Source organism: Crocodylus siamensis, chromosome 2, assembly GCF_052110815.1.
Source record: "Crocodylus siamensis isolate JL-2025a chromosome 2, ASM5211081v1, whole genome shotgun sequence".
Lineage (NCBI taxonomy): Eukaryota > Metazoa > Chordata > Crocodylia > Crocodylidae > Crocodylus > Crocodylus siamensis.
Window position 1 is genome coordinate 115877512 of NC_143396.1, and position 23775 is coordinate 115901286.

General features: G+C 43.1%; 1 protein-coding gene across 3 annotated transcripts in view; it reads right to left on the minus strand.

Moving 5' to 3' along the window:
* The window catches only part of USP53 (ubiquitin specific peptidase 53), a 55701-nt gene that overhangs the window by 25226 nt on the left and 6700 nt on the right, over positions 1 to 23775 (minus strand). For all 3 annotated transcript variants that reach the window (XM_090036637.1, XM_090036635.1, XM_090036636.1), the window contains exons 2-6: positions 14907 to 15652; positions 12630 to 12722; positions 2187 to 2321; positions 977 to 1090; positions 813 to 895 (exon numbers count right to left, since the gene is read on the minus strand). In XM_090036637.1, the coding sequence (XP_089892763.1) occupies positions 813 to 895; positions 977 to 1090; positions 2187 to 2321; positions 12630 to 12722; positions 14907 to 15053 (572 nt within the window). In that variant the 5' untranslated portion in view covers positions 15054 to 15652. The remainder of the gene's footprint in view (positions 1 to 812; positions 896 to 976; positions 1091 to 2186; positions 2322 to 12629; positions 12723 to 14906; positions 15653 to 23775) is intronic.

Below are 23775 nucleotides of genomic sequence, written 5' to 3' on the forward strand. Positions count from 1 at the left end.
TTACCCACTTATGGAGACCTGTCTCAGGAACTCCACAGGCACTTCCCCTTAAGAGGGAAAAGCCTGCATAGACCTAGGAGTGGAGACACAGGACCAAGGCAATCCTTGTGCCTCCACATTGGGACCTGTGCTGACCCATGCTTCACCTAAAGGCCTGGGTCAGCACATGTCTTACCATGGAGGTGCAGGGCAGTGCAGGTCCCAGGAAGTTCTGGGGGCCCTGTACTTCACTGCTTGGACCCACACTGACCCAGGCCTCCAGTAAAGCATAGGTCCCAGTGTGGAGGTACAGGGCACTGGGGATTCCTGGGGTCCCACACCACCCTGTGTCTCTGAGCTATCCTCTGTATCTCAGAGTGAAGCATGGACCAGTGCAGGATCTAGCATGCGTATGAGCCAAGAAAAACAGGCCAGTGAGGGACATAGGGAAACCCTTGAACAAGGCAAGCATGGTGCTCATCCGTCCTATGTTGGGCCTCTGCCCAATACAGGATAATGGATTATGTGGGTTTTGCCCAATGAAGTTGATCAGCTCTGGCAGGATGTATCCTACCACAGCTGATCTGCTTCATTTGGCAATGTCTCTTTTACCCTAACAAGCCAAATAAAAAGGGTACTTCTTCCAATACATGCTTAATTAACTCAACCAAATCCTCCCTAATCTTACTTAAAAAACATAGATCAGCTAGATGTCTTAACTGAAGAAGAATGAATGCAATAGCTAAATAACACTTACCTGTATGATTTTTGGATTACTGGGGGGGGACAAGCGCAGAGAAAAGCAAAAAGAAAAAGTAAGTAAGGTTTCTTACCACAAGGCAGTTGTAGAAATGTAACGCACAAATTCCGTAAAAGGCAAGGGGTCTGAAGATGCCCCACAACTGCGGCACACGCACTGGAATAAATGGCATGTTTTAGTCTCCAAAAATCGATGAAATTAGAAATAAGTCACCACCAGATAAATCAAATATCTAACCTGTTCATATAATGTCATAGCAAACTTCTGATGAGCAATGCAGGATTTAGATGTGCACATATCTGTTGCACTACTTGGAACTATATGGAAATGAATCCTCTCAAGTATATTTTCCTAAATCAAAAAGGACATTGTAAATAGATTATTACCTCCTTGATTCACTTTCTGTGAATATCAGTCTATGTTGTATGCAGTTATTCCTCTTGGCTCTGGCAAACTGCCTATTACAGGCAATTTACTTTTAACATTGCCCCTGCTCACGAAGCCCTGTTCATGGCAACATTTTGGAGTACTAAGACAACATGAAGCACAGGAAGTTAGTGTAGAGCATGAAACAGTTCTGAAGGTCTCAGCTGCCCCCATCATTTCAATGGGTACTAATTCAGATACCAACAATACTTTAAATGTCAACATTACTAAATAGCTGTGCTCAAAAGCAACGCAAATAAGGAAGTTTCTTAAGATAATTTCTATGACAACTTTCTCCAAATTGAGGTAGAAAGTCACAGAAGATTTGTATGGGCCTTTGTATCAGTTGATGACGTTTCCTTTTCTGTGCAATACTGAGAGCAGCAGAGACCTAATTTGCTTAGCTGGCTTCTTGTGATGATGACCTTTCAAAATGGGGAAAATGAGGAGCTATCCATCTAGCTGGACTCTGCAAAGAGGGGAGGGAGGAATCTGGAAGAGGAGAGGAGAACAGAATGGTTGCACATCCATCTCCCAACCCATTTTTTAAATTTTTTTTAGGCACCTGCCTCTGCTCCATTGCCTATCATACTGAAGAAGCCACTGAACGGGGGGGGGGGGGGGGGGGGGGGCGTGGCTTGGGTTACATTTCCTTATGCCAGTTTATCCATTGCCTTTCATAACAGGACAAAAGGTCTCAAAACACAGACCATTCTTCTAGATAGGCATCATCCACCGGTGCTTTAACATAATGATATACATAATGATAAAGTAAAGTAAAGTAACCCTGCTTCAGTGGTAGTGCCCCTCTCTATTAAAGCACTCCTTAACCAAACGCAAGGTAGCAGAAGACTGGGAATACACTACAAATTGCCATGAGAAACATCAGCCCTAGATGCAAGCTGTTTAACAGCTAAGGGATTGGAGTTACCAAACTAGCCAAGAGGAACAATGATTTAGTCCCAGGCTGGAGCTGCTCTTCTTGGAAATTCTCATAGGCTACCATATGTAAAATACTCACAAAGCATTCTGCTGCATCATCCATCAATCCAAGCTGAAAACGCTGTTCATCTTTAAAGCTTTCAGCCAGGGCATGCCTCATATTATCTGATGGGAGTGCTTTTTCCCGACTATGTTGGAACTGTGCAAATATAGTCTGGAAATTAAGCAAAAATGATTCATAACTTCAGTGTTACTATTTCATGTTATACCAGAGCACGTCAAAAACTCTAAAAAGCTGCTTTGACAGAATGGCAATTGTTTTGTTCTACTTCATTTAATAAAAAAAATATGTATTTGAATATTTAATAAAACTACACAAAGTATATTAAATATATTAGCCTTTCTTTTCTACAAGAAAAAAAAAAGTATAATTTAAGCAGTTTCCTTAAGACTCTGCAAATAACTACACATACATAATACATTCATGATTATGTATCCAAATTTAAGTAAAGGAAGTAATACACCTTCACTACCAAATATAAAAAAAACCACAGAGAAGGGTAAGTTTATACTAATTTAAAAAATAACAGTTTCCTTTCAAGATGACTAAATTGCGTTATTCTGGCTGAGATTTACTCCACTGTGAAGCTATCACACTGAAACTGTTGTAATAGAGACTGGGCATGAAGTTGGGGGGGGGGGGGGTTGTTTGTTTGCTTTTTTACTGTCAACAAACAAACAAAAAATATCAAGAAAATAAATGAAACTGCTTGTTCATAGTTTTTATATAGCCCAAAGTTTGTAATCAGGGTATATCCTGGAGTCTCTGGATTAATAACTAACCTATACATACACAGGCGCAGCTTTGCAGATGCTGTGCATTCTACATGGAGGGAAGACTCAAGTTACTTTAGCATTTTTTCAAGAGCAACGGATTTGATAAACACAACAAGTATGTTACCACTTCAGAGATGTGTTTTTACAATTTTTTTTTGAGTAAAGTACACGTGCAAACAACTTTTATAAGCTACATTACATTGAAGAGGATGGCTCAAATCAGTACTTCAGTTTTTGCTTATTTTACAGACATACTTGGAAATGAACTACTATAACAGTCAATTAATTACTTGAACTAGGGCAGATGATAAGAAGTCAGTGTCTGCCACTTCAGAACTAGCCTGGAAATAAGCTAGCAGAAGGCTGTCTAACTGGTGGACCCTAGGACACATATGGCCGATGAGGACTTAGCTTGCAGCCCTGGGCTTCTACCTGGCCATTCCTCCCCATACTGCTCTGGCTGCAAAAGTAGCCAGAGTCTCCAGACTCCCCTTTCATAGATTGCTAGGGCTGGAAGTGACCTCGCAGATCATCGGGTCCAGCTCCACTGCTCTAAGCAGGAAGACAATTGGGGTCAAGTAACCCCAGTGAGGTAGGTGACTGTCCAGTTTCCTCTTGAAAATTTCCAGGATAGGTGACTGCACCACCTCTGGAGGGAATTTATTCCACAGTTTGGACACCCTGACAGTGAAGTTTTTCCTGGTATCAACCCTGAAGCAGCCTTCTAGGAGTTTATATCCATTGGTCCTGGTCTTCCCCAGGGGTATGCTAGTGAACAGTTGTTCACTGAGCTCCTGATGCACTCCTCTGATATAGTGTTAAGCCACTATAAAGTCCCCTCTCAACCTTCTCTTCTTTAGGCTAAAGAGGCCCAGGTCCCTCAGCCTTTCCTTGTATGGCTTGCCTTGCAAATCCCTGATCATACAGGCGACTCTTTTCTGCACCCTCTCAAGTTTTTCCATGTCATTATTGAAGTGCAGCACCCAGAACTGGACATAGTACTCCAACTGCAGTCTCACCAGTGCCAAGTACAGCGGGAGCATCACTTCCTTAGTTTTACACGAGATGCATCAGTTGATGCATGATAGCAAGTTATCTGCCCTGCTGGCCACCACATCGCACTGACAATTCCATGTTCATGTAATGGTCAATCATTACCCCTAGGTCCCTTTCAGCCAGGGTGCAAATCAGGCTGTCACCTCCAAGCCTGTATGTATGTTGAGGGTTATTTGCCGCCAGATGGAGCACCTTACACTTGGGCAGACTGGAACCGGATGAAGTTTAACACTTCCAACTCTCTAGCCTGTCCAGGTTCGCCTGCATCTGCAAACTTTCCTCCTCCTGCTGCCACTTCCTACCCCCTGGGGCAAGGCAGTATGGCAGATCAGGGAGCTGACAGTGAGCCTGGCACTGGGGTTCAAATGTATGGTGCAGTGGTAAGCACCTGCACAGGTGCATGATGCTGGAGAAAAGGGGGAAGGTCATGGACACATGGTAACAACAAGGGGGCACTCATATGGATACAGTGTAGCAGGGTTGTGGGTGCCCAGTGAAGCGGTGGGGAGGGACACAGGCAAATGTTGTAGTTATGGGGCATGTGGTGCATGGGGGGGGGAGGGGAGGTCCACAAGTATGCAGTGCACTGGGGGAAGGGAAAGGCTTATGTGGGAGGGGGGTCTCATGGCACATGTGGCCCCCAGCCACTTGCAAGTTTGACAACACTAAGCTAAAGTACCACTGCACATTTGACAGACAAAGGTTTACATTCCCCATTTCAGCAACATATACAGCTATATGCAATGTAAACTGAAGCTGCTGTTTGGGAGCTTGGCACATGCAGGGAGTAGCAAAATACTGAGTCAAAATACAGAACAAAAGGGTTAAGTCTACCTGACAGTAGAGTTAAACACACATTACATTTTCTTCAAAGAACACATTTAAATTTAATACTAAAAGAACCTTCACCCAGCAGAAAGATATTTATATGTAGCTGGTTTAGTTATTCAAACTAACCAAAGCAAATAAGAGTCCAGAGTATATCCACTATAAAATAAAAATATTAAAAGGCATAGAAAATAGTTTTCAACCTGTGGGCATAGTGCAAGTGATGAAGCCATAGGTAGAGGGAGAAAATATTATTGGGGAAAGGGGATTAAGTAAAACTTAGAAGATACTTCTAAACAGATATCACCCAGCAACTAAATCTGTGAAGAGGGAAGGGGAGTGTGGAAGGGAAGGGCCATGGGGTGCAGATCGAGGCCTCCCCATAGTGAGGGAGGGAGTGGGGCAGAGGCAGGGGCAAGGGGGTGGGGTGAATGAGGCCCTGGGGTGGGTCGTGGGATGGTTGGAGCCCTCCTAGGCAGCTCATCCAGGGGCATGAGGGGGCTCCCACTGCTATGTGCACGTGCAGAGAGGGTGCATGGGCTGCACATGCCCCCCAGATTTTTGTGTGGGGCAGAGCAGAGGTGGGCTGTCACTAAGGGGTGGGCTTTGTACCCTGATGCCATTGCCCTGGGAGCTACGTAACGCCACATGCCTCCTGCTGCCAGGTGGGCACAGGATACAACACAGCCAGCAACAGCAGCGGGGCACAGAGCCCCAGCACTCAGCAGCAGCCTACCTCCACTCCATCATAAGCACGAATCCAAGGAGCAGGTGAAGCCCCCTACCACATCCAGGTTGTGCTCAGCAGTGGGAGCCTCCTTGCACCCCTGGACAAGCTACCCAGGTCTCCAACCATCCCACTACCTGCCCTGGGGCCTCATTCACCCCAGCTCCTGCCCCACTCCCTCCCTCACGGGGGGGGGGGTGTCTTGATCTGCCCCCCCCATGCCCCTTCCCCTTCAGAGATTTACCTGGGCAGCCCAACCAAGTTTTGTACCATGTTCTTGTACTTACCAACTTTCAGAAAGGAAAAGGGGAAGTCCTATTTAGAAGCTGAGAGCTCAAAAAGGTGCATGCGGGGGAGGGTTAGGGTTGAACCAAGGTTTTTCTGAAGCCTTTGGAAAAAGCCTAGCATATCAAACATCAGATACCTGATCTAGCTATGAAAAATTCATTCCATATTTATCATATCAAGAATAACTTCTGGCACAGGAAGCTACATGAGTCACCTGGAAATATTTTCCACTCCTTCTGACAGATACTACTTGTTACAAATGTCTCTGGGAATCAGTCCAGCCCTAAAGCCATTCCACTGTAGACTGAGCCAGGCACACTATGCCAGCATCGGTATTCAGATTGTAGGAGAAAGTTGTGAAAATGAAAGCATAATACCAAACTATAACAGCATCGAAATAGGTTCCAGGACAGGTTATTAAACTAAATACAGATCATCTGAAATTAACTGTAAGCCAAGTTTGCCAACATCTGACATCTGTTGACTTTTGAAGGACTCCAACCAGACCCTAAAAAACACACTCACTTAAAAAAAAAAAAAAAAAAAAAAAAAAAAAAAATTTAGACCATCGAAACCAAAGGAAGTCCGTCAATTTATAAAACCTGCAAGAAGTTTAGACAGCTAGAATGTAATAATGCAGTATGGAAATGGTCAGACTCAAGCACAGACATTTGAAAGAATGGATGTCTAAAAAGGCAGCCTATGAGCAATACTGATACAAAACCTGTAACCTAGAAAAGTCCCGACAAGTATGACCCCTTTGTGTTTCTAAGCAGTAAAGAAGCCACCAGCTACAATGATTCATAGGTTCAAACCTCAGCCCAAAGCTGGCATTCTACCTGATCACAAGCCATTAGAAAGCAACGTGAAAGAAACTTGGTAACTGAACCCAAACAACCATTTTTTTTTAAATAAGACCCCAGCACTGTGAAGCAAGGACAAAGTACAGCCCAGGAAATTCACTACTTGTAGTAGATATGACCTTGTACAGGTCGTAGTTGATGAGACTGAAATGCAGATGTCTCCCTGGAACAAATGATGGAGTCTAGCAACATGTTACAATATTTTCAGATTTTTAAACAGGAGACTTCAAGCAATTCAACAAATTGCTGAGCAACACATTGTGCCACAAACTGTAAAACCACTGATTATCAGGGTCGGTCAGACCAAAAAGGACAACCCTCATACTGCCAAGTAAGGCACGAGCTGCGTATGCTGGATGAAATTTTGTTTAAAAAGGGAACCAGGCAATAATTCCAGCAGATCTAAGAACCCACATCTCGAGGTAAATATACCATACTTAATTTTCCAAATGTAAAGCAGAGAAAACTTCCAAGAGAATAATGGAACTTACTGGAACCAACTTCCAAGAGAAGTGGTGCAGGCTTCTACCCTGGGGGTGTTTAAGAGGAGGTTAGATGAACATCTTGCTGGGGTCGTTTGACCCCAGTATTCTTTCCTGCCATGGCAGGGGGTCGGACTAGATGATCTGCTCAGGTCCCTTCCGACCCTAGAAACTATGAAAACCCAGACTCATCTAGTAACATGGCACAAGTTCCCAACTGATAGTGCATGTTATACAAATATACTCTATATACAGACAGAAAGGTCCCTGACCCGCATTCACTGAATGGTGATAGGATCTGTTTCCAAATCCCAATAATCACACACATGCCACATGTGCAAAGCAGGATGTACGATTTTGGAATTGAGGATCAGAGTCCAGTTACACCACTACCACTGCAAGGAGAGCCTGGGAACATGATCCTGAGCCCCCCTGCACTGACAAATAGAACGCTGGGTGCCCAGTGAACCAGTGAGGACCTGGGGCTGAAAACAACAATCAACTGACCATTTGTCTCAGCCCTGGGACTCCATTAGCATGCCAAAATTGCTCAGGCACATTTCCCAAGGCTGAGACTGATAACAAGCCAATTGTCAGTCTTAGGGCTCAGCCATGCAGCCAGCCTCTGGCTGCACAATGGGGACCCAGCCACACATACAAATTGAAGTCACAATACAAACCAGCCACAAAATTATTCCACAAAACATGTGTAATAATTTTGTGGCATATTTCCCATTTTAGCCACACGTTTAAGAAATTAATTGTGCAATAAGTTGCTACCAGTTAATCATGTCTTAAGTATAAATGTCTGCCAGATGCTAAAGACACTAACATCCCTGAAGCTCCAATCCAACCCTGGAAAGATGTTAGAATAGGCCTGTGCACTACAAATTACAGGAACTACCTGGTTTAATAGATTGCTACTCCAATTTCCATGGGATGGACTACTTAGACATGACTCAACATTTGTCCATACAGTGAAAGTAACGTGCAATAACACAGGACAGTAGTACTCAACCTTTTTGCCCAGCAGGCCAGATGGGGAATGCCCAGGCCATCCATGGGCCAGATGGGACTGGGAATCCCAAATCAACTATCCATGGTTGGGATCAGGGGCATCCTGGCTCCATGGCCCTGTAGCAGGGAAGGAGGGAGCATGGTCCAGCCCCAACCCAGGCCCAAAGAGAGGGTAGGGAGGACTTGAGCTGACCCCATTTTGGGGAGGGAGAGGCTGGGACGTGGCCAAGTCTAGCCTCATCCAGGTGCAGGCGTGGGTGGGAGAGGGTGTGACCTGCCCCCAACCTGCTGCACAGGGCTTGGGCAATTTAGCAGGACAGAGAGGATGGCCATATTTATGGCCACCACTCCCCTGCCGCCAAATTTCCCAATCCGTGGGAAGCCCTGGGGGTTAATTCTTCCTTATGTCCAGCCTGAAGCGGTCTTGCAGGAGTTTGTGACCGTTCGACCTAGTCATCACTTGGGGCGCTTTGGTGAACAAACGTTCCCCCAGATCCTGGTGGTCACCCTCGATAAACTTATAGGTGGCCATCAGATCACCCCTGAGCCTACACTTTTCCAGGCTAAAGAGTCCCATGTCTCTCAGCCTATCATCGTAAGATCTGTTTTCCTGACCTCTGATCATGCACGTGGCTCTCCTCTGGACTCTCTCAAGCTTCTCCACATCCTTTTTGAATCGTGGAGCCCAAAACTGGACGCAGTACTCCAGCTGCGGCCTCACCAAGGCCGAGTACAAGGGGAGAATGACGTCCCGGGATTTGCTCGAGAAGCATCTATGGATGCAAGCCAGCGTTTTGGTCGCTTTATTAGCCGCAGCATCGCATTGCAGGCTCATGTTCATCTTGTGGTCAATGATGACCTCTAAGTCTCTTTCTTCTGTAGTGCTATCCAATGTAGCACTGCCGAGCCTATAAGGATGCTGCAGGTTTTTCCTCCCAAGGTGGAGAACCTTGCATTTTTCAGTGTTAAACACCATCAGGTTCTTCGTCTGCCCATTTGCCGAGCTTGTCCAGGTCAGCCAGGATCACCCGCCTATCTTCTGGTGCGGATGCTTTGCCCCAAAGTTTGGTGTCATCAGCAAACTTGGCCAGTCCACTCCAGACTCCAATGTCCACATCGTTAATGAAGATGTTGAACAGTATGGGTCCAAGGACAGAGCCTTGAGGGACCCCACTGGTCACAGAGTAAATCTAATCTTGCACAAAAGCACTCTTAAGTATACAGTGAATGTCCTCACCATGAGCTAGTGTAGAGCAGCTAAAACACTATAAATCCACACCTTAGCTTACTGAACACTGGACTATCCTCTATAGCAAGAGCCGACCAGGAAACTGAAAGCATATTTTGCAAGGTATGGCATACCTGATATGCTAAGCTCAGACAATCAACACAATACACTACAACATAATTCTAATGATTCTGAACCAAAGGGAAACCACACCTAAGTTTAACCTGTCATCTATTTCTGTTCAATGCCCCGTCTGCTCCTGAACCGTGCTAATATATTGTGCTATTTATTAAGGGTCACTCAACAAAAAGAAGTTGTGGCTAACAATCTAGAACTCTGCTCCTGTACGTGCACATAAAATTAAAGCTACCAAAGAAATGTAATGGAGTTTTGCTACACATGGTATTTGCTACAAGATTCTTCTCTGAGATTAAGTTTCAGTCCGTATGTCCTCAACATGGGCGACTAAACAGTAGGGGTGTGTGAAACCAGCTGTATTTGATTCAGATTCAGCCTGATCAGGGACAGTGATTTGATTCATTGATTCAGATCACTGCCCCAATTCCGATTTCGCCAAAACCAAATCTGAAGCGATTTGGATGACAGGGTGAAAAGCAGCCTGTTTAAATTTGGTATCATCAGCGAAATTTGGGATGAGGTGAGCACGCTAGTAGGAAGGGAAAGACTGCAGCAAGACTTGGATAGGTTACAGGGGTAGGCTAGCAAAAACAGAATGCGCTTCAATACTGACAAGTCCAGGGTGCTGCACTTGGGCAGTAGTAACCAGCAGCACACTTATAAGATGGGAAACTCCCTTCTTGAGACCATGGAAGCAGAAAGGGATCTTGGAGTCATTACTAACTCCAAGATGAACATGGGCTGACAATGCCAGGTTACGGTTGGAAGGGCTGACTGGACCTTGCCGTGCATCCACAGGTGCATCTTTAGCAGGGACGAGGTGATCCTCCCCCCTCTATGCAACACTGGTCAGGCCACAGCTGGAATACTAACGTCCAGTTCTGTATGCTCCACTTCAGGAGGGATGTGGACAACATTGAGAGGGTCCAGAGGGCCACCCGCATGATCTGGGGACAATAGGGTAGACCCTACAATGAGAGACTGCGAGACCTGAACCTGTTCAGCTTCACAAGAGAAGGCTGAGGGAGGACCTGGTGACCATCTATAAACTCACTAAGGGGGACTAGAAGGGTTTGGGAGAGACCTTGTTATGCCAGGGGGTGCTAGGGAAAACAAGGAATAACAGCCACAAGTTGTTGGAGAGTAAGTTTAGATTAGACATCCATAAGAACTGCTTCACAGTTAGGGCAGCTAGGATCTGGAACCAACTTCCAAGTGGGAAGTGGTGCTGCCTCCTACCCTGGGGGTCTTTAAGAAGAGGCTTGATGATGCCTACCTAGCTAGGATCATTTGAGCCCAGTTTTTAATCCTGCCCAGGCAGGCGGTCGGACTTGAAGATCTACAAGGTCCCTTCTGACCCTACTTCTATGATTCTATGAAGATTCGATGCCAATTCAGAGAATCAGCAATTCAGCCACAGACACAGCTTTAAATATTTTTTCAACGTACCTCCAGGTACCAGGCATGGCTCATGAATGCTGCAACGCTGGGGCAGATGGAGCATCCCACAGGAGTGTGGGAGGGCCCCCTGCGTGCTTGGTGGCGAACACAGAAGTGGACCAGAAATACTTCTGGTCCTCTTCCAAGTCCATCACCAAGCATGCAGGGGGGCCCCACCGTGCTCCCCTGGCTCAGCAATTGGCTGCAGGGAGACTCCATGTACCCCCCTGGACCCAGGAGGCACCAGTCACCAAGCCAGCCCCACACACTCCCCAGCAGACCCGGAAGTGGTCTAGAAGTGCTTCTGGTCCACTTCTGGGTCTGCTACTGAGCACACTGGGGACCCAGCCACGCTCCTGTGGGATGCTCCAGCCACCCCACCATCTCAGCATTCACAAGCTGCCTGATACCTTGAGGTATGTAGCAAAAACATTTAAAGCTCTGTCTGTGTCTGAATTATTGAATCTTTTTTAATTGATTCGGAGGGTTCCGATTCGATTCAGAAAGATTAAAGGGTCTCTTGATTAGATTCGGATTCAGGGATTTGGCTACTGAATTGGGCTGAATCAAATCAGTGACTGAAGCTTTACAAAGCCCTACTAAACAGTTCTTTTTCAGGCTTTTTCTACTAAACAGCTGGCTTATCTTCACACAGAGAGAGTAGATGAAGCACAGGCAAAAAGCATCTCCTCACTTAGACTGTTTCTACACAGTATTTTTCCAGGTTCTCCCTGTAACATTCATTCCTCTAAGTTCTAGACCTTACTAGCCATCCTATAGCATCACAGCAGAGCTTCCAAGACATTTTTATTCTCGGATTTTAAATTAACCAAGGCAACACAAACAACAACAACAAAATTAAGTGAAATGCATGAAAGTACTTTTTTTTTTCTCCCTACGCTTAAGATTACTTATGACTAGTTCACACTTGCAGGTATTTTCACCAGCAATAAAAGCAGGGGTTCAAATACCAGTGATAAGGATGGAAGTATAAAAATCTATGCAGAACAGAGCATTTGTTTATGAATGTCAAAGAGAATCCAAAGCAGTTTTCAGTGTGAAATTCATACAACTGAAATATGCAGATGTGATCCTTGTGTACAAACACATAGCACTTTTGAACTCTATTTCAATTCCCCAATAACTACAGTAACCATTCACTACTTTCAAGGGGGAAAAGCGCCCAAGACGAAAGCTGACAACTGTTACAACTGCCTTAAGATCTTACCACACTGGATTTTTTAAAAAGTATTCAAGCACAGTATAAAATAAAAACACAAACCTAATACACATTATGACTTCATTTTTATATTAAAAATTTTCAAATTTCTAACACAAAACCATTTCCGAGTGGTTTTTAAAAACAGTTTCTGCATGTTTATTTTTTAAATGTATATTTGAGAACAAAAACTGATTTCAAAACATCTGCTGCTGTTCTTGCACATCTGAAGATTAATATAGCAGTCTCTTTCATAACAGACTGAACTGGTATAAGAATGGTTAGTTTCAGGAAAGCATTAAATTACCCTGAAGAAAACTATTCTCCTCACTGTGAAACAAATGAAAGAATTCCAAATACAAACTGATGTACTGTTCATTTGAAATATTCAGTATTTACCTTTAATGCACAAAATATGCAGGCATCTCCTTGACAAACATGCCCTGTTAAACCTCTTAAACTCCGTCGGAATATGTCAAGCTGCCATAAAACCTAAAAAGGAAAAGAAGTTAGAATAGAAAATATGAATTCTATTTTATAAGGTTGCACACATAAAACCTTTAGATAAATTTACCAATTACTAAACTTACTGTATTTTACTTTATGCAATATGTAAAAGAAAAAAAATGTTAATTACCAAAAGAATTGCAGATTTTTCCATTCTTTTGGAATAAAAATGGAGGTTCAAGGAATAACTACTACTCAATGATTTACAGGCAAATCTGGTTCGCAGGGATTACATGAATTAATTGGAGATTAAATGGAATCATTACCAGGAAAGCAGTGCAAAGCAGAAACTACTACAAATCTACCCTTTTTATTATTTTAATTTTTTTTTGAACTTTAAGCTTCCCTTCCCTATGCATTTTCAAATGAAGAACTTCATAAACATAATGTATTCCAATCTGAATGAGACACTTTTCTTTCAGAGATCATGAAAATAATTTACTGATTTTGTAAAAATTAAAGGGTTTCCCCACTCTACTCACGTACCTGCCTGTATGATATGGCAAGTTTTACTCACTATGAACAGATACCTGAACTACCTCTCAGCCATGCTCATAATTCTCAAGAGGGTAAGTCCCCTGTGCAAAGCTCAGTGCTACTGTGGCTTGGTTGGTTCTCCCACTGTTTTCTCTATATAGAGAGAAAACCCAGGTTTTTCCTCCTTAAAGTGAGAAAAACCTGTGTTTTACCACATTTTACCGTGGCAAATGAAAAACCCAGATCCCTGGTTATCAGTTAACCAATGGAATTAGAGGAAGTTAAAATGGATAATTTTTATCCAATATTGACATCCCTAGCCCAAACACAGTCTCTGCTCCTCCTCCCTTCCTGCTGCCTTTTATCCTTGCTCCAGGTCCTGCAGGCTCATTCCCGACTGCAGCCTGGGGCATGGAAGATGCATCTAATCCAGCCCCAGCCTAGATCAGTACCAGCAATAGTGATGTGGCAGCTCTGGCTCCAGCTCCAGGCTCAGGCTGAGCTATCACCACCACTGCTATAAGGCTGGAGCAACCACACGCTCAAGCAGAGATGGGGTCTGCCGAAGGAAGGATGAGCGATGAGGATGCTGCAAGCTGAGGGAAGACAGGAGGCTACAGCAGCGGGTAGCACAGCTGCACCTGTAACCCTGACCCAGATTTGGGGCTAAGGCAGCTGCTGTAGCTCTGGCACATCTCCACATCACTTCAAACGTGAATTCAAGACAAGGGGCTCCCACCATGTTAAATTGGGGGAAAACCTGTTCTTGGATTTGAGCAAATTTTATTTCTTTAGGAAGAATATGTAGGAGTTTCTCCCTCATATATTCTATGGGGGGCTGCACTATACATGCATGTCTGAGATTATGATCAGGTCTCTGAATTCCTTTTTAAATCACAGGTTTTCTGACTAGTTCAAGGCATTCAAACATGCAAGTACATCCCACAGATTCGTGTTCTAAGCTTGCAAAAGATGGTAATTAAAGCAACTCCATTCAGTACAAGATTAGCTACTCGGTGATCTAGTTAAGAAAGCAATCTTGGGTATTTTAAAATTACCAAGACTACATATATTACTACATGGCATAAAAGTTTTAAAATTCAGTTCAGACATTTACTGGAAGTAGCTGCTGCCAGATTTGAGCAATATCCAAGAGAGATTCACAAATAAAACAGCATTCCTTACATTTAAGTGGTATTGTTTACTAAAATTTTAAATGAAATATATTCTATACATCTGATCAAAGTTGCCCAGATTAACAACTTTTAAAATACCAGTACTGTACTTTTCCCATTTGTTCAGTCCGCCTTAACCTAGCTTTAATGAAACAGGTTTTAGCAGTTCTAATTTATTCCTCAAAAACAAATAGCTATTAAATATTGATAAATATCAAGGTTCTCTAAAATAAGCACCACTTGGTTCAGGAAATAGATGTATTCTACCAGGTGATGTTTTAATTTTACTGAACGCTACTAGCATCATTATGATCAGTTTAAGAAAATGAGAAGCACAATAAATACCATTCAATGGAATTTTTTCTACATTTCCACAGTAAAAAGAATGTATATATTAAGTGGTAACTTTTCCAAATAGACACGTTCTAGATTGTGAAAACAACCCAAGTTTCTGTTCACAGACTTGTGACCAGAAATTTAAATAAAATTTAAAAGAATAATGACAGCATTTTCTTACCTGTACAGCACTGTTAAGGAAGCAACTGTTTTGTCCTGGTTCATTTAATAAACCTTTGGTAGGGGCCAAAGATAACATACTTCCAGGCTGGTACACTTTTCCAAGGTTACCACCTCCAGGTTTCCGTAAAAATTTTGCCCAGGCCATTATTTAAAAAAAAAAACAAGTTAACTGTATATAAACCAAGCTATTTGCACATTACAATACTTAAGAATATGATGTGTACAAGGCAAAAAGGGAAGGCTTAAGAGAATTTCCTTAAAGTGATAGCATTCTGTTCAGACGGCATAATGGTATTGACTTCCTTTCACAGCTGTTGGCTATCTATCAAAACAGTCAGTCAACTAAACTTATAACCATACAAAGTTGACTAACTTTGGAGACTAAAAAAGAGTGAAAAACCCATAAAACTTATGATGTTCTGTTCAGGTTAAAATATTGTGAAGATCCAACTTTGTTGGAGCAAAAGTTCTTGTTCAACAAATTGTACAGTAGCTGACTTTTTCCTTCTATGATAAATCTGAAGCAAAGTACTACTGCAAATCATGTGCTGAAAGTGAATTCTTAACACTATGGCCTTTGTATATTATAAAAATAGAAAATTCTTCTCTGGCATTATATTCCAGTTCTCCCATTTCCTTGAGTCTTCCTTTTCCTTTTAATGATATGGGCTTTTTCTACTATGGATTATGAACTGTATTCCAGTTTAGAAGACTGCCTTTTATTTTTTTCTTTTCCCAGTAAATCTGCAAGAGAAAAAAGAAAAGGTTTAAAAAACCTTTTCTACTATGTTAAAACTATGAGTTAAATAAAAGAACATGACTAAATAATACAAACAAGAAAAGGTTTGATTATTTTAACTTCTTTGTAGTCATTGGTTATAGTCAGGATCCAGAAAAATACACACTTTCTGTGAGTAAACATAATAGGATTATTTTTAAAGGATGCTGGTGTGAATCCATTAACACTAAGCGTCTCCTTCCAAAAACAAAACAAAAACCAATCAGAGAGCACAGTTGTATTATACCCATTTCTTCTCTTTAAAAATGTCAAGTTTAATGATAATAAATCAAAACCTCCATGTTTTGAAGTAAGTCTTAATTCACACGGCACTTTAAAACATATTTCTATGTTTTAAAAGTCAAACTAATTAATTAACAATTGCTTCAGTTTGTCGCAGAACTGTTTTTACATTAAGCACTATTCTATTCCCTGTATTATTAAACTATTAAAACATTTTTTTTCAACAATACGGCAGTTGCATTTCCTGAATTCTCCTTAATTGTGTCTTATCAGCAATAGAGCAAGCAAGTTAACAATTTCATCGTGTAGCTCAGTATTTTCTGAGCCATGGATTACCAACAGCTACTGATTCTACGGTTGGTGCAGAAGTCAAGAGTCTGGCTTCTGAATTTATAGCAAAGGATGTTTGTTTTGTATATTCATTATATGACTCGTTAAGAAAGTTAACACTAGCTATGACAACATCTTATGCTCAAAATACTGCATTATCCACTTAGGTCTGCATTACCAAGTCATCTGCATGCTACAACCTACTCATTTAAGATGGCAGCAGAAAAAAAACAAAACCTATTACTACCTAGTAGGTTAGAAAAATTTAAGAGGGGTGTGCATAGGACAAAGAAAAGAAAACAAGCTAGAATTCTTGCCTCACTTAAGCTGAGGAGCAGAAATGCACCCCAGGCACCGCAGTGCATGGAAACCAACTGTTAAAAATATACTGAGAGTTTAAGAGAGAAACTTCACTCCTATGATCATAATCATTTTGCTTCCACTGCACCAAACTTGCAGGTCATTTAAGTGTTACTTAACAGACAGACTATTATGTTAGTAGCTACAATGCTGTAGAACCAGTGGTAATTATTTTGCTGCAACTACAGACCTGGACAAAACAATTCACTACTTTTTAAAACTGTACAGAAGACAGAATGTCAGATAGGGCCCCAAGTATTTGTTTTTCTAAAATGACCCCAGGGAGAAGAAATCTGAGATCTCCAGAAGTGTCTTTGTTCCAATTCCTAGACCAGGGATGGGCAACCCAGCACACATGCCACAACAGCACGTGAGGCCATTTTGCTCAGCATGCAAAGGGCAGGGGAGAGGCCTCAGGGCCCAACCCCGCTGTCTGCTCTACAGTGCGCATGCACTGTACTGGCAGCAACTGCGCACGCACTTCAGAGCGGGCTGTGGGTAAGAGGCCTGAGGCAGCACAACTGTGGCCTCTCCCCCATGATCTGCTATAAGGTGCATGTGAACACCAAGGCACTAACCTGATGCTGGCCAAGACATGCGCACAGCACCAACCTCTTCCCAGTGGGGTGGTGGGCCCTGGGCTCTGCCAGGCCAGGAGGCTCCACCCATCCCAATGCCCCTGTTGCCACCTGCCCCACACAGCTGAGTCTGCAAAGGCATATGGTGCCAGCCTCTTCCAGGGGCTGGGCAGGACCAGGAAAGGCTGCACCAGCCTTTTCCCAGTGGAGAAGCTGGGCTCAGAGCGGGTGGGTTGAGCGCACCTGCGTGGCATAGGTAATGGCATCAGTGGCTGCGCTGGGAGGGGTGGAGTCTCCCAGCCCAGCCCAGTCCCCCAGCCCTAGGAAGAGGCTGGCACCGTGTACCTTTGCAGGCTGCGGCAGGGGCATTGGGAGGAGTGGAGCCTCCTGGCCTGGTGAAGCCATCGTACCTCCCCCCTACACTGGGAAGAGGCAGGGGTCCCACTCCTGCCACAAAGGGCGGACACCAAGGGTAAGGCAAATTTTGGCATGGCTGTAGCGGCCTCCCCTCCCCCAAGAGCTGCCCGTGCTCTGGGGACAGCGTAGCTGTTTGCAGTCTGCTCGGCCTCTACTCCCATAAAATAAAATTTCTCCAGTCCCTTGATCCTCCTAGTAGAGTTCTTTACACATGCTCCAATTTGAATTGACCCTTCTTCAAACTCTGACAACCAGACCTGTACAGTACCTAGATGAGTTCTCAAAGCTATAAACACTCATGCCGCATTTACCTGAATACAACACAAGGGTCTTCCCCGCTCCCCATCGGCATTAAATATATTATCATTAAACTGCTGCCAGAAGCAGCAGGTGCGTAGTAATGGGAACCAGCTATGAAGCTGATTAAATACAGCCAGCACTGAGCATATCTGTAAGTACATGGCCCACACTGAGCAAACATATGGCTGGGAACTTCCCCCCCAACGAAAAAGAAGTGCCCCCAGTCAAATCAATTCCAAATCCATGTGAATCATTCAAGAACCATATGTGGCCCTGCTACCAGCAAGCATCCTCCACCCCTGCCCGGAGCTTCAGATACTTCCAAATTCTTTGGCAGACATCCTACATGCAGGCCCAAGCCGAGAAGCTTAGGGTTCAGACACCCCCGGGCGTTGCTTGCCTTCAGCTGTATGGCCGCAGGAGCAAGCTAGGGAGGAGTCTGCACAGGGATGGGAACCTACCACAAGCAACTTGTTCAGATGAGTAGTGCCCATTGTGCACAGCCTCTCCCTCAGCGGTGACTTTTTCCAAGTCATGGGGAACCACTACATTGAATACATTTCAACTTCCATTTCACTCCCACAGCTGAGTTGTACCTTTCTCTCTCATTTCCATTGATTCCTCTTTCTTTAGCGACTTTAAATGTCTGGCAAATATTACCAGATGGAGCCCCAAACTGTTGTTGACACAGAATCTCTCCATCACCCCTCTCTCACCCTGCTGTATACAAGTAGTGTGATCCTGCACTGCATGAAGTGGAGCCACACTAGGTCATCTTGTGCCTCATCTGGATATAATTTTTGAGAGGATTCCAGACTCCTAATGAGAACACCTGGTCCCAGCCATGAGTGAGGAGCTAATTAACACATGGATCCTTATGGGAGAGGGAGGGAGCGCAGTAGGGTATCTGGAGCAGTGCTGACCTGTGGGGTCACCATGGCTCTAAGTGATGTGGACTCTGCCAGAGTCCAACCCAATGAAGTTTATGACAAATCATAGAAAAATAGGGTTGGAAGGGACCTCAGGAGGTCATCTAATCCAACCCTCTGCTCAAAGCAGGACTGTCCCCAACTATATCTTCCCACCCAAGGCTTTGTCTAGATAGGTCTCAAAAACCCCTCGGGATGAAGATTCCACCACCTCTCTGAGTAATTTCAAGGTCAGTGGGGTTTTTTTTCATATTTGCCCTTCAATTCCCTGCTGTTCCCATGCACATGGTCTGACAGAAAAGGTAGGGGGTGGAAGGGGGTGATGGGGAAAGAATTTAGGGAAGAAAGGCCAAAAGGCAAGGGGACTATCTGACCCTTGGGATTTATTTTCTATGCCTCCTGTGGCTGTGGGAGGGGGGCAAATTCAAAGCAAACTTAGACACTTTCCAAATATATAGTCTTAAATATTGGGGAACTGTCTTATATGCAGGGTCATCTTATATTAAAAAAGCAGTACTTTCCCAATCTCACCCAAAAATACCTCACCTGATGCATCTTAGAAATGCACTGATTCCTTTCCCAGTTGCATATAAGCATATTAATTAATTAATGGAAAAGCAAGCTAGTTTGCATCTTCCTCCACTGGTCCTAAATAATGCACTCCAAACTTCCACCAGAAATTGTTATTATTCCTCAAATATACAACCATTAATTTTTTTTTTATTGTTCATGGTTATTTCCATTACTTCAATCTTTGAGGTCATCTAATATTTCCTCTAGCATACACATTTCTTCTCTATATACATGATGCTTTCATACTTTACATCTGCAGCAAATTTCACTAGCACAATCCTATTTTGTGCCAGTCAGTGACTAAAGATGATCAGTCTCAAAATGCATGCTCCGTCCTGTTAAGTCATTTCTTTACCCACCTTACAATTCTCCCACTTATCTGCATCATTTCCAGTTTAACTAAATTACCCATCACATACTGTATCAAATGCTATACTTAGAGACAAGTTGGATCTACTTAATTTCTTTCATTTAGAGAAGCATATTATCTGGCATGTTCTACCTTTGGAAAATGCCATGTCGCATTATATTCCACTTCCATATCTCTAGTTATTCTTCTTTCAAAAACTATTCTAAAGCAGTGACTCCCAACCAGGGGGCCTGGGATAAGTGAGGTGTGATGAGCTAAGCAGACTCAAGCTTCAGGTGTGAGGAGATAAGCAGATAAAGCAGGGGTGGGCAATTATTTTCAGCAGAGGGCTGCTTACTGAGTTTTGGCAAGCCATCAAGGGCTGCATGACACGCAGCCCAGGGCTGATAAATATTCATTTTCTACATTTTTAGGGGCCCTGCAGACCAGATAGAATGGCCTGGCGGGCTGCATCTGGTCCCCGGGCCGCATTTTGCCCACCCCCGAGATAAAAGGCAGACTCAGGCTCTCCCTGCCTAGCTGCTCCCTCACCCTTCTGCAAGGAAATAAGCCCTGTTATTCAATTAGTTTTTGAAATTGGGTGCCACTCAATTCAAAAAAGTTATAAAGGAATGCTTCAAGTATGACAAGATGCCTTGAGTCAAAAAAAGGTTAAGAACCAGTGTTCTAAAAGTTTTGCAGGAGTACAAGTCAGACTGCCAAAAAACATTTATTTTAACCAGGACAGTGGTCAAAATTTGCTTTCACAATGCAAAAATGCGCAAAGAAATCCACAAAAACCAAGAAAAAGCAAACCATGACTTAAAAAAAAAAAAAAAGTACCTTTCATTCCATAAATCTTCTGGGAAACAACATATCTAATATGAAGCATATTGTTAGCCAAAGTGATAAAGGTTCAGAAATACTTTTGACACCATCACACTGCAAACGGCCTCCTTAACAGCCGTAAGGGATCTGTTATGCCCTAACTACCAGGAGAAACTAGGTAGAACAGTCGAATGCCAAGCCTCAAATCTTTTCTAAAAAGAGTTTTAAAAAAAAAAAATGTAGGTAAACATAAGACTGATATTCAGGACAACATAGTCAAAGTAGTCAACTACATGCAGCAGAACAAGGAGGCAAAACACTTCTGTCATCTACTAAAACCAACAGCAGTTGCTCTTGACTAACTCTAGGGTGAGCATGCCAGAAGTGCAGATGTGGTTACTTAAATACATAACAAAGATCTGCAAAACAGATCACAACTAGGACGCCAACTAATTTGCTAGTCTGCCTTTCATCTACAATATATGAGGATGAATTTAAGCACAAAACAAAAAAAAAAAGTTGCTCAACAAGTTTTGCAAGAAACTGATCCTAATTTTTTGGCCCTGATAATTCAGTTCCAGGCACATGAAAGGCCCTAGTCTAAAAAGCTCCTCTCAGAGGTTATGACAATGAATATAAAACCAGCAACATAGTAGCTTTTGTTAAAAAAAAACAACACTACTTAGATCCAAAGTTTGCTTTATTTGTGGCTCATCTACAGGTAGCACCATCCACTTCAGTAGAAAGAATTTTCTCAAATGTTAGCTTGTATAACAGAAACACGCACAGAAACTGCTGGCCAGTGAGGCTGGAAGGCAGCATTTGAACACACAAGTGGCTGACAAGGTCAACAAGTTTCAGTGGGTAAAGTTAGATTTGAAAAACAGATCTTTGTGCATGTAAATTCAAATATATGAGATGGTAGGACTGTGTTTGGTCAGTCAGAAAAAACTCAAAGAATGGAGGAGGGGAAGATGGAACAAGGTTTCAGAAGACACTTTAAGCACTAGCTCTGTAAATACTCCATTAAAGAAAATCGTCCCCAGAGCTAATTTTGGAGAATGGATTTTAATATTTTTAAATGTGAAAGGAATCTTTTAGTCCAGTTTTAAATGCAAAGATCCATTCACCCTAGGCCGCAAAACACTGGAACACTAGACCTCAAGAAAGAACCCCTGCATCAGCTCAGAATTGCACTGACGCCAACAGGCCCTCATATGAAGAAATTCACTTGAGTACCACTCGCTGCAGAATCCTGGCCCTACTAACATAACCATTACTGCAGCCTCCACTCTAAAATACCTTCATACATATTGGGGAGGGGGAGGGCAGGGCAGCAGCACAACAGCTAATATAACGTGTATGGCCTTGAAACTGTGATCTGGTCTACACTTAAGGGTCTGCAGACATATCAGCAAATTTCCCAGTAGACGTGAATGATATAAGCAGGCCACTTCTTAAGCCAGAGCTCCTCAAAGTATGCAAATCACTGGCAACAATTCCCTCCATTTCTTCCTGGAAGAAACCATTAGCAGTGAGAGGAAATTCGAGGCAAATGGAGAATAGCACCAACCCTTCCCACCCCCCTGCCTCCCGCAGTGGTCACTGTACTATGGTGGAGTGTTAATACACAAACTTTGGGAAATACTCGCTTAAGTGATTCCCCAGACAGAATAAGCTATATTGGCAACAAGGTTGTTGGAAGGGGGGGTTGCCAATACAGTTATACCTATTTCTATTAAATGACATGCCTAATATAACCATGACATTCTTTTCCCACATTAACACAGCTATGCTGGCAAAATTCAAGCATATACCAAATACAGCTAAACATTTCTATAAAACACATGCACTCCAGTTTTAAAATGTTGTTTTAATTTATTTCAGAAACCATTTGAGAATGACACACTCAAACATGGGTGAAGACTTATCACAACAATTTTCCTTTTCCTCACAGCTGCAAATACAGTCTTCCAACGGTTTGATGCATCAGATTTATGTATGCATGGTGGGGGAAGAATACATAAAGAAAACTGTAAATGGACCTAGCTGGGGAGAAATAAGTATAAGACGACACTATTCTGAAACAAAGCTGTGTCAGATTCTATTCAAAACAAAAAGGATCTCATTCAGCTCTTAAGTATTTATAGATAGCCAGTTTGTCTTGTGTTTTACAGGTGGCACAGAAACAAAAATCTTCTGTATGACGCATGCATTCCTTTATCCCGAACCAACAGTTATAAGATCTAATGCAAGCAGTACATCAAAGCTAGTTCTACACTAGCCAATGCCACAATTTAAATTTCTCAGTTTTTTTTATTCTTTGATCTACATTCCCAATCTACGTTCCAGAGTATTTATAGATATGATCAATATAAAAATTGAATGGCTATCATAATAGTAAGAGGCACATGAAATTTCATAATACTCTAACACATTCAAGAATAAATTTATGATCCTACTTCAATCCCCTCCTCCACCCAAGAGAAGCTTGGGACTGACCTAATCAGGAGACATGCTGCTGAATATGGTCTTAAGAATATGAACAGGCCTAGCTCCAGAAATAAAATATTTATAGGAACAGAATTATGAGGGTGTTTGTATATCTAAAATGAGCTAACTGATATATTCTTCAAGGAAGAAAAGGCAGTTAATACCCAAGTAACAAGTATTTTAAACATTAGAAACTGCCAAAGAGCTTTAAACTTGCTACATGATCCTCAAGTACAGACAGTCAGAAAGCCCAAGGCTGAATTGACTCAGTCTTTGCAGGTTAGTCTATGCTGCAGAGATTAAATTGAGAAGCAAGTGAACAGACATTCACTTTTGATTCAGGAGATGCAGCCACATGCCTGCAGTGGTTCATGCCAGAACCTGGGGGGTGCTAGAGCACACCTGCCAGCCACTGCCAAAGGGAAGAGACTGAACCTCTAAGGCTTCTCCCTATTCCCTCCTCAAGCAGAGGGGGCATGACCAGGCCCCTGCCCAGAGGTAGTACACTGGAGGGTGGGGGTTTCAATCCCCTCCCCAGCCCACACAAGCCCCCAGCCTAGATCTGCCGGAGGGTGGGAGAAGGAAGCACCTGCCAGGCTTCTTCCCTCACCCCACTGCCCCCACTCAAGGGCAGGGTGCATCTCCTGCCAGGCTGAGGAGGAGGTGGGTGGGAAAAAGGTGGTGCCATG